The sequence below is a fragment of the Scyliorhinus torazame genome, chromosome 17, assembly GCF_047496885.1.
Source record: "Scyliorhinus torazame isolate Kashiwa2021f chromosome 17, sScyTor2.1, whole genome shotgun sequence".
Lineage (NCBI taxonomy): Eukaryota > Metazoa > Chordata > Chondrichthyes > Carcharhiniformes > Scyliorhinidae > Scyliorhinus > Scyliorhinus torazame.
Window position 1 is genome coordinate 178,816,628 of NC_092723.1, and position 12,068 is coordinate 178,828,695.

Here is a 12,068-nt window from a genome sequence, read left to right on the forward strand (position 1 = left end):
GAGTTGAAGGGTTTGTCTTATGAAGAGAGGTTGGGCGGTTTAGGCCTATACTGTCTCAAGTTTAGAAGAATGAGGGGAGACCTAATTGAGGTACATGATAAAAGGCCATGACAAAGTAGACATAGAGAGGATGTCTCCTCATGTGGGGCAGTCTAGACCAAGAGGTCATAGTTTTAGGATAAGGGGTAGCAGATTTAAAACAGCGATAGACCAAAATGATTTCTCTCAAAGGGTCATTAATCTGTGGAATTCACTCCTCCAGAATGCGGTGGAAGCTGGGACATGGAATGAATTTGAGGAGGAGATAGACAGATTTTTAATGTCGGGGTGGGCTCAAGGAGCTGAATTGTATACTACTGCTCGTGGGTATGTTAGACCACAGCTGGAGTACTGCGAGCAGTTCTGGGCACCACACCCCTGGAAGAGGAGGGAATGGGGAATGCAATCTTAAAAGTTCAAGATGGATTTTTTGAAGGTTTTCCAAGACAGAAAGGGGAAACTTTTTCTGCTGGTTGGGGAAGTCAAGGACTAGAGGCACCATGTAAAAATTTGGACAAGACTTTGTTACGATCCAAGTTTGTTATAACTGGACGGAAAGATCCCAGAATGGAGGCCTGGCTCAAAAGGCTGTAACTTTAAACTTTAAAAAAAAACATGGAAGTCACATGATCATTAATTAATTTTAACAAGGAAAAATAAATTTAACATGAAAAGTTGGATTAATATACAATATTACCCCCTTAGTTTAACATATACACACACACATTTTAAGACTAACAGATTACAAAGTACATTTTTAGCTTCAATGGTCCCATTATCACACCCTTTTAGACACACAAGATCGGCTGTGGCCAAATGCACACACTCCACTTTGAACCCAAGTTAGTGTCTGTGGTTTTCTCCTCAGAACCCCCCCCCCCCACAAGATGATCGTCACAGGAGAGTTACCAAACTCCACTCCCAACATCGTGGCACAGCGGCTAACACAGCAGCCTCAACTGTGCCAGGGACCCGGGTTCAATTCAGGCCTTGGGTGACTCGTGTGGAGTTTTCACATTCTCCGGGTCCATGTAGCACACTGGGTTAAATCGCTGACTTTGAAAGCAGACCAAGGCAGGCCAGCAGCACGGTTCAATTCCCGTACCAGCCTCCCCGAACAGGCGCCGGAATGTGGCGACTAGGGGCTTTTCATTTGAAGCCTACTTGTGACAATAAGCGATTTTCATTTCATTTACAATTCAATTATCTCCTTTGGGTTGTATAACCTAAAATAGTTCACATTTGGTTATAACAAAATTGGTGCCATTTTTATGAAGAAAAAGGGAATTGGAAGCAGGTCACAAAGAGAAGTGACCATCAACGTTCGCTTAAGGATTGCTCAAATAAACAATTTTCAATTGCGCTGATGGGAAACATCCTGTGTTAAAAACCATAAGCAGTCATCACCGTTTTCTCCAAAATGTTCTAGTTTATTGACGTCAGTGTGCAACAGGAACAACCACTTCTTGTCCTGCAGCAAATACATACACAAGTCTCGAATAAAACAATATACAATGAAGCACCATCATTCAAAGTAATGTCTATTTTAATTAAAACAAACTGAACTTACTAGCACATCACAATATACAGAGTTCGAGAATGATTATACAATTTCAAGTAGAGCTAAACTTCATTAACACAAAATCAGATCCAGCAATTTTCAAATCCTGAGTTTCTGTAGAACATTTGTCATTGCCTGTGAGTCGCCCATAGTATCAAATATGACTGGAGCACTCCAGAAATGAAATGTCACTTTTGTTTAAAAACCGTCTGAAAAAGCCAATCAAACCCAAAAAAAAAACCCTTTCAAACCATCAGCCTGCGACCATGTTCCACAAGCTTGCGTTATCTCGCATGAAAAAAATCTTTGGCTTCTCCGCTGACGTGGTTCTCGATAATCAACTAGATTGTGCCAAATGATGAACCACGTGGGAATTATTATTATTTTTTTAAAAAAGAAGTCACTTCCCAAATCCTGTAGTTTATTTTCCTTTTTAAAAAAAATATAAATAAGGTTAGTGTCGTACAGGGATTAAGAATACATGAAATCTCAGCACATACTTTCCATCTTCTCCACTACAAGGAAAGGCACTGCAATTGTATCACTCTTACTATCAGTATCTTTTACAATACTGTAGGTAGTCGTCATTACGAACAACAAAATGATCATTTTTTTTCGGGGCCAAACTGAAAGGCCTTGGGCCCACCTTCAATCCTGGGTTACAGTAACATGAGGAGCTGTAAGAGTATATGACTGAGATTAATGGCTTGCTTTTTTAAAAAAAAACTTCTGGACACCAGGCCAAGCTGATCAGTACTAGTCGCTCCTAAGTTGCAACTGAGGTGGTTGGTACAGGTATTGAAAGCAAATTCTTTAACACTTAACCTTTTCCCTCGAATCGTTAATCAACTCATCATAGTTCTGATTTGTTATATTCCACGTGATCTTGTGCTTCGACAAGCACAAGGGTCACAATAGTGCCTCAGGAGTTGTGGTCCTGTTCACAGTGCACCAACAGAGCAAGAACACGACAATGTATAAATGCCCCTTAAACAATTCACCATTACAGGCAATAAATAGCAATTTCAACTTTTTTTTTTTCTTTTTCAATGATCCAATGCATAGTGCTCTGAAGAACTCTACACTAATTGGAACTTGGACATCTTTAAAAACAGAAAACTCTAGCAGAGTTTGGCTGTGCCAAATAGAGCGGCACATTTCTATCCCGCTTATCCCGAAACCTGTATTGGTTCGAATTCACCCCACCTCTACAAAAAGTGAGCCAGAGAGTCCACCCCAACCACCACCACCACGTGCCTGTTTCCAATAATGTCACCCTGCTTGCACACATTCCAACTTGTTGCCCGAATAAAATATAAAAGCTTTTAATTAAGCCCACTGCTGAACACAGGATTATTTTTTAATGGTTAGAACAGAATACAGGAACAAACCTAAACACTCTAGCTGCCTTAAATCTCAGGAATGCACTGCATACAATTTTGCTCTAATGACCATCGTTGCTGTGTCAATATTAAAAGTGTTCTTGCATAGGCATTCAGTGGAAGATACTTTTCTAGACGTTTCAAATCTAAGCAGACACCAGACCAACTCGAGGTCCTCCAGCTATTCACTTGGCCCCCCGATACCTTTGCCATTGAAGCAAACCCTTTGTCAGTCTCAAAAGGTACGCAGCAGATTTCAACTAGTGTACTTGCCCCAAAAATAAAAGGGCGCAAGTAATCCATGAACAAGAGCAAATGCAGAGTTGGCCATCCAGCCCAGCAGCTCCTACAGCGTGGCTGCTCCCTCGGGATTTTGCTGCAGCAATAGCTTCATTCGACTGTGCTTTGTGGCAGAGCTCACTGCATTTTGCGTTGCATGCTGGAAGTTTCCCCATGGATCTTGTTGCTGTCTGCATTTGAAGGGAAGGAAAAACACAATCAGTAACAGTCAACTTCACGCGTGGCTTTCTGGGATGGTGGGGGGAAAAAAGGCTGGAGTGGATTTTGGTCTGACTGAAAGGCTGAGAAACAGAAAATCTTTCCACCCAATGTTAGTTCCCAGCAGGCTGGCCGAGCATTGCTCCTTCCAAGTGACTAAAAATATCTCGAGCCAAATTCCAGAAGCACATCCACTCCTATAAAACAGGGAATTTATATTTCTTGCACTCGCCATTCTCCCTCGAACCCCCAATTAATAGGCAGTTACAGGCTGTGGATTGTTGTTCAGTTGGAATAAGACCAGGAGTGCTCAAGCTGATGACAAAGGAACCACACAGCGAGCAGAGAAGTGACATCCTCACCCTTCATTACTGGTGAAGAGGTTGGAGAGGTGAAAGGACAGCCTATGTACAAGCGGGACTTCATTTGAATTGAACTTGATCTCAAGATTCCATTCTTCGGAAGTCAGCTGGCTGCACAAACACTGGCTCTTAGCTTTGAATGAAGATAGAGAGAAATAATTTGCAGTTTCTTCCGGGGCTAATTAGAGAAGTATTATTTTTTGTTAAACTTACTCGCCACACCTCCATTCTGGTACAACTCATATTATGCCTTCCAGGTTAGCTACAATGACTGATCCATAAGGAACCTAATTTCCCTCCTTTACTGACTAATTTTTCCTGCTATGATTTCTCTCTCGTGAGGCCACTTTCACCTCGCTGGCGGTAGCAGTATACCGGCAGTTCTTCAGTCAAGTGTCAGGCCGGACATTGAACACGAGCTGTCTTTTTGATTATGGAGTGCCACCCAAATTGGCACCCTGCCTTCATCCAACATCTACAATCTACCTGCTTCCAGCAGGGGGAAATTGGATTGGGATCAGAAGTGAGAATGCCAAGAATCAGCACATCTATCGTTCCCCATGAACAATGATATGCGTTTGGATTGGAGGTGAGAATGTGAAACTGCAGTTGGCTCACATCAAAACTGAAGAACCTGGCAGGGCAGCCAGGGTGTTGACCGATTTTAAATTTTAACATAACCCTCTCTCCCCACCTTCTCTGCCTCGCTTAAGAAATAGACAAATTACAATATTAAGGATGGCACTGTAACATTACCAGATACAGTATGCTACCACTTCTGTATATCCTCGCATATATACCTGAATATATTTTTTATTTGAAAACTGAATGCTGGAGAACACATCACGTGAGGATATTAATTAACATGTGGAGTGGGAATAACAAACTTAATGGGGATCAATAAGGGCTGCAAGTCAAATGCTGCAATTACATTATTTTAAAGGCATTTCATACCCCCAAAAAGCCATCATAAGGATAGTGGGCAGCCTGGCGCACAGGGGTTAGCACAATTGCTTCACAGCGCCAGGGCCTCAGGTTCGATTCCTGGCTTGGGTCACTGTCTGTGTGGAATCTGCACGTTCTCCCCGTGGGTTTCCTCCGGGTGCTCCGGTTTCCTCCCACAGTCCAAAGATGTGCAGATTAGGTGGATTGGCCATGGGAAATTGCCCTTCGTGTCCAAAAAGGTGGGGTGGGGTTACTGGGTTACAGGGATAGGGTGGATGCTTGGGGTTTAAATGGGGTGCTCTTCCCAGGGGCTGGTGCAGACTTGATGGGCCGAATGGCCTCCGTCGGCACTGTAAATTCTATGATTCTATGATAATCTTCCATTTTCAAAAGCAGTTCAGATTATATTTTAAAAGTTTAAAAGAAACATGCAAACAACAATTAAAGAAGACCAGACATGAAGCACATATACACCAGCTCCTGTTCAGTCCTTTTAGCCCTTGGCAACATCTTTACATCCAGTCTTTACAAATATACAAGCACCAATTTAGAGAAAAACATTGTTGCTAAAACAGTGGTCTTTAACCATTTTAGATACAAGGCTGGCAGTGCTGCCTCATGGGACCCAGGTTTGATTCCGCCGGGGCTCTGGGTCACTGCCCGTGTGGAGTTTGCACATTCTCCCCGTGGCGGCGTGGGTCTCGCCTCCACAACCCAAAGATGTGCAGGGTAGGTGGATTGGCCACTTTAAATTGTCCCTTAATTGGAAAAAAATAATTGGGTATAAATTTACATTAAAAATATAGATACAGGGCTGATTAAACCTAACGAGAACATATACAGTTGAATGAAAAGTGGAATTTCACCCCTAAAGTGGAGCAGTTCTTGGCCCCCAACTATCTTTATGGCTGAGAGAAGTGATTCTCTAAACTTCACTCATTTTGTCACTCGGTGGTTCAATGCAAGCATGCTTTTTAAAAATAACTAGACCTTTTGACTGGAGATTTGGGTCACAGTACTTTGCAACAATCCAGATTGCTCAGCTCTTTTCAAGCCTCACTTCTGCACTCCGTATTCTTGCTAATTTACCTACAAACATTGTGTGCAACTTCAATGCAAATTACCTCCAGGGGCCAAGTAAAGAGAGACACTTCCGACTGTATCCATCCTGAACTATGCATTGCCCGTGAAATGACGCCGGTTAAATGCAAACGTGCGCTTGCAGTTCTCTTAGCCAGCCTTTCATCAAAATTGCAGTTCTGGTGCAATAGCAGGAGCACTATTCGCAACATTTAAAATAATTACTATTACATTATCAGTGGTAGTGGTCTAAATTTAATATTGTAATTTTAATGCAGGCACTTGCAAAATAAGAAATGCAGCTCCTTTTTGGAAACTGAATGTCACTCATAATTAATACAATATAATTTAAAGAGGATGACAAGAAAACAAACCATTGTATGAAGCAAGTATATTGAAGCTGTAATTAGTCTCTCATGGCCATACCTTTCCCCATAAAATTCTCTATGTCAACATATCAAACATAAGTTAAAATGAGGAAAAAGAAATAAACGTTAAAAGGAAAAAGTGGCAAAAATGTCTCGAAAAAAACTGATATTTGACATGTTTGACAATACTACATTTAGCAATTTACTATCGTGTTGGGATGCACAGCGTAGAGACAAAAGTCACGTGCTATATTACCTTGCAGAGACTGCTGTATGTGGGTGGGCAAAACTGCATGTGGAAGCTGCACTGCATGGTGAGGGTTTGTGTGTAAGCCAGCAAAAATACCTAGAGGGTGGAAAGAGAGAGTCGAGAGTGAGCATGCAATTTAGTGATTAGTCATTTCAGCACAGACATCTGCAATGGCAAGTACAATCACTGGTTTATAAGATGGGAAAGTGATTTGATGCCATCGGCATTGCAGCGCCTCAGTGACTGTTTCAATGTCAAAGGTGCAGCTGAGAGCTAAAGACAGTGGAAAGCAAGGACAATCAACCTACCAACCACCAAACAAAATACACTATTTTAAGACTAACAACCTAAAGTATTTACTCATCGACACCGCTGCATTTCCACAATAAATGCTTAAAACAAATTGATTGTGGAGTTTCACTGCTGTATATTTTGAGAGAAAGACTTGCATTCATATAGCACCTTTCTCAGGGCATTCAAAGTCTTAATAGCTAGTTGAGTACTTTCAGAAGTGTAGTCACTGCAGGAAACACTGCAGCCAATATGCACAATGTGTGATAATGACCAGAGAACTTGTTTTTTGTGCCGTTGGTTGAGGGATTGAGATTGGCCAGGACTCCGGGGATAATTCCCCTTATAGTCTTTGAAATAGCGCCATGAGATATTTCAAGTCTACCCGAGTGCGGAGACAGGGCCTCGATATAAACATCTTATCCAAAAGGCAGTAACCTCCAATAGTAGTACGGCATTCCACTAATACCGCACTAGAGCATCAGCCTAGATTTGTGTGCTCAGGTCGCTGGAATGGGACTTGAACCCACAACCTTCTGACTCGAGAGGCCAGAGTGCTACCAATTGAATGCAGGGCTAACACTCAATGTAAGGTGCAATAAATACAGCTTTAGTCCCCGTACACAGCAAGCATCTTCTTGATCAGTTTTTCCCCCACTCACTTTTGCTCAAGAAATCAGGTGTCATTATTGCACATATTAACACAACAGTACAAATGATTAAGCTTACAGAATAATATTTTTGTAAAAACTAATTTTCAGAGACCTGACACTCTCGGAGAAATTCCAGATTAAAGTTCATAAGGAATCCGTGAGCCATGCCAGCAGCTAAAGTTTTTCTTATGCTTAAAGCTATGTTTAAAATGGTTAAGAGTTATAATCTGCTTTCTGTATTTTATTTTGGTATGTAGTCTGATGAATATAATTTGTATTTGTAACACTTGCTTATTTGATGGTACATCATTGAACATGATGGAAGCACCTCTGTGGCTGAACAAAAGTAGATGCTTCAATGATATCTGGCTAAGCCCTGTGCCTACTTTTGTAATAGAGATTGTCAGTCTTCCAATCTTGTAAGTAACTTTGTCAACAGTCCAGCAGGATGGCCGCAGGCGGAGCCAGAAATAAAAGCCAAGATTTATTGTAGTTTTGTAGCAAGCGCTGCCTTCGGATATCAGAGGACAAAAGCCTTCGACAACCGTGACGTCCGTACTGACACCAAGATCCTCATGTACAAGGCAGTGGTCCTCCCAACTCCTTACATGGCTCAGAAACTTGGACTACGTATAGACGCTACCTCAAGGCCTGGATTCTCCACATGATCTGGGAGGACACGTACTAATATCAGTGTCCTTTAAGGAGCCAAAAGCACCAGCATCGAGGCCACGAACATCTAAAACCAACTCTGCTGGACTGGCCACTTGCTTAGGATGCCAGAGTCCTGATTGCCAAGGCAAACCTTCTCCACCTAGCTCAAGGAAGGCTCCCAAAGAGGAGGACGAGAAAAGAAGCACTTCAAAGACACCCTGAATGCGTACCTTAATAAATGAACATAGATGTAGGGGCAGCACGGTAGCATTGTGGGTAGCACAATTGCTTCACAGCTCCAGGGTCCCAGGTTCGATTCCGGCTTGGGTCACTGTCTGTGCGGAGTCTGCACATCCTCCCCGTGTGTGCGTGGGTTTCCTCCGGGTGCTCCGGTTTCCTCCCACAATCCAAAGATGTGCAGGTTAGGTGGATTGGCCATGATAAATTGCCCTTAGTGTCCAAAATTGCCCTTAGTGTTGGGTGGGGTTGTTGGGTTGTGGGGATAGGGTGGAGGTGTGGACCTTGGGTAGAGTGCTCTTTCCAAGAGCCGGTGCAGACTGGATGGGCCGAATGGCCTCCTTCTGCACTGTATATTCTATGAAATTACGTCTATGTCAACACCTGGGGGACCCTTGCTCAGAAGAGATCTACTTGGAGGAACCTCTGATTGGAGGGACATAGTTCTTCAAGAACACCCAAATGCAAAAGGAGGTCTGGAAAAGGAGCCCGAGAAAGAAATACCAGCGATCTCGAGTCCAAGGAAACACCTGACAAGTGCGTGGTCGGAGATGCAGCTCTTGGATTGGGCTCATCAACAGAACTCATACCAGTGGCATGGAGATTTCTAGGTGGACAATCATACTCGTTAGCGAGCGATTGCTGAAGGAAAGTTTTATGGGGAATGTGTTTTTAAAAATTAGTTTATGGGATATGGGTATCGCTGGCTAAGCTTGCATTTATTGCCCACCCAATTGCCCTTGGAGAAGGCATTTGAAGAGTCTAAAGAAGCCATGGCGAATTGCAGTAGTGCATCCTGTATATGGCGCACACTGCCACCACCATACATCAGTGGTGGAGGGAGTGAATGTTTAAATTGGTGGATGGAGTGTCAATCAATCTTTGTCCTGGATGGTGTTGAGCTTCTTGAGTGTTTCCGCAGCTGATCCAGGGAAGTGGATAATATCCCCCTCCCCAAAAGACACTGATGTAAGATGCTGGTGGGGTAGGGCCAAACATGCCAAAGTCAGCAGTTGCCATACATCAGCCAAATTACAGAGTCATTACAGCAATGCTTGATGTGAACCAGACGAGTAATGGGATTACATTTTAATAATGTTAAAAGTAGCTCCTATCCCAGGGGACAGCCTTTATCGCTTTCTGACTTGTCAAATGTCCAGTACCCATGGCTCTCCTCATACCTCATGAACTTTGACACATTGTGGCAGATGTTCCTCCACCCACCATGGATTTTTGGATCTCGGAACTCTTCAGGAGCACAAAATTCCAGTGACAGGTTATCTACTGTCTTTTAAACAGATGTGTCCAAATTCACTCAAGTGGTGCTCAGCAGTAGCAGACTCTAATTAACCTCGGCAAGACCCAAAGTTTTGCAGCAGCAAGTGAACTCAGTAACCAGCCTTAACCAAACTACATACATTTCATTTTACCTTGGCATATGGATTTTGTGCTTAGAACAGCACATTCTCAGACTTACCGAAAGCAATGCCATGACAGGTTTCTTAGCAAAACACTGAAATTGTACATCAAAAGCATTAACACCACATTTCAAAATGAAACACCCTGTTGCAGGTACAAAATTATCTTTTTTTTTTTAAAAAAGCACGGTGGCTTCACAGTGCCTTGGTCCCAGGTTCGATTCCTGCTTGGGTCACTGTCTGTGCGGAGTCTGCATGTTCGCCCCATGTCTGCGTGGGTTTCCGATTTCCCCCCACAAGTCCCAAAGACATGCTTGTTTGGTGAATTGGACATTCTGACTGCAAGGTTGTGAATGATCTGGTTCAGCTTCAGACAATTTCCAAATAGAGGGATGGAGGAACCCTGGGAGCAAGAGTGAGGTCAGGGACTGGTTTCAGTCTTCCCAATATTTAGTTGGAGGAAGTTTTTGCTCCTGTACTCCTGGATGTCAGGCAAGCAGTCCATCAATTTAGAGACAATGGGAAGTGGGGAGGTCGAATGTGTAGCATAGTATAAAGCTGGGCGTCATTAACATACACGTGGAACACAAAGCTTTTGGATGATGTTGCCGAGGTGTCCTCAATAGAAAATGCATGGGATGCGGGCTGTGCCAGCATTTTTGCCCATCCCCAATTACCTTGAACCAAGTGGTTATTCAGTGGACAGTTTAAGAGTCAGCTACATTGTTGTGTGTCTGAAGTCACATATAGGCCAGACCGGGAAGAATGGCAGATTTCCCTCCTAAAATGACATTAGCAAATCAGGTGGATTTTTATGACAATCGACAATGGTTTTGTTTCATTATCATTAGACTTTCAATTCAAAATTTATTTTTGTTGAATTCAAATTTCACCACCTGTTGTGGTGGGATTTGAACCTGGGTCTTGGAGCACTGGGTCTCTGGATTACTCGTCTTGTGACAATACCACTAGGCCACTTTCTCCCCTTTGTCAATTATTTGAATATGTCATGCAATACTAACATTTGATAATATGTTTGGGAATAAATGGCTTGGGAGTTACTGATTCCAACAGTTCACAGAAGAGGAATCAACAATGGTGCCATTACTAAAGCACGGGTGATTTTAACAGCATATGTTTGGGTTTAACCAAGCCGATTTTTCAATCGGATCATCAACACTTACCTTCAATACACTAATATTCGCCATAGAAACAGTAACAAATTTAAGAATAACCATTTTCATTACTTCTTAATATGCTCTCTACATTTTGAAGGGAATGATATTCTCTACGTTCACTCCTGTAAATGCTGCCAAAGAATTGTGTTGTACGAGATCTCAAACAACAAGATCCACCCTTCAAAATCTCCAGAACGTACAACTTACTATGCGCAAGGCCATGGTGGAATGTTCCTGGGGCAGGTCCCGTGACTATTGCATCTGTTGATACAGCAGATTTTGGTGTAGAGTCTGAGCCTAATGTTAAAACGGTGGGGAACGTAAAGTGCATAGGAACAATGCCTGGCATCATCCCGAGTGAGGCTTGGCTCAGGGTTGCTGAAGTGATTTTCTGGTTTGCTGCATTAAAGGAAGGTGACAGAAGACTCAAAGATGGAGAGCTGGCGAGTAACGCTGCTCCTGTGGTAGCCTGTAGAGACTAAGACAGAAAATATCAACATAAATGCCGATGTTAAGACAGTACTAAAATTTTTATTTCAATTAAAGCTTCATTTAGCCTGGATTACATACTATGATTTTCATAGTTTGAAAGCAATGCAATATAAGCATACTTGATATTGTGTAATAGCACCCGAAAATAATTGCTGGTTAACAGGTCTATAATTTAAGCAACTCAATAAATAAATGGCATTTCATTTCGGTAGTGAAAATGTTTGGACAGTATGATCATCTTTCATATTAGGTTCTATCAGACAGCACAAATCCATACTGAAGCTATATATCGGTATAATGCCATGTTAATTCTCAAATAAGCCTTGATCCAAACATGGACAGAAGAGTTGAAATAAAAAGGTGAGGGGAGAGTGACTGCCCTTACATCAGGCCGCATTTGACTAAATGTAGCATCAAAGAGCCCTAGCAAAACTCAAGTTAATGGGAATCAGAGGGAAAACTCTCCTCTGGTCATTCATACTTAACACAAAGGTTGCGGTTGTTGGAGGTCAATCATTTCAGTCCCAAATAAATCACTGGAGAGTTCAGTCCCAACCATGTTCAGCTGTTTCACCAATGACTTTCCCTCTATCATACGGTCAAAAGATATTCTGGGAAGGGAGTTGCCACTGACCAGAAACTGGATTAGCCATGTAAATA

General features: G+C 42.5%; 1 protein-coding gene across 1 annotated transcript in view; it reads right to left on the minus strand.

Moving 5' to 3' along the window:
* Positions 1–1,448: 1,448 nt before the first annotated feature.
* LOC140394450 (ubinuclein-1-like) overlaps positions 1,449–12,068 on the minus strand; it is an 84,226-nt gene continuing 73,606 nt past the window's right edge. Inside the window, exons 16-18 of the mRNA XM_072481724.1 lie at positions 11,124–11,394; positions 6,492–6,581; positions 1,449–3,452 (exon numbers count right to left, since the gene is read on the minus strand). Of these exons, the coding sequence (XP_072337825.1) occupies positions 3,400–3,452; positions 6,492–6,581; positions 11,124–11,394 (414 nt within the window). The 3' untranslated portion in view covers positions 1,449–3,399. The remainder of the gene's footprint in view (positions 3,453–6,491; positions 6,582–11,123; positions 11,395–12,068) is intronic.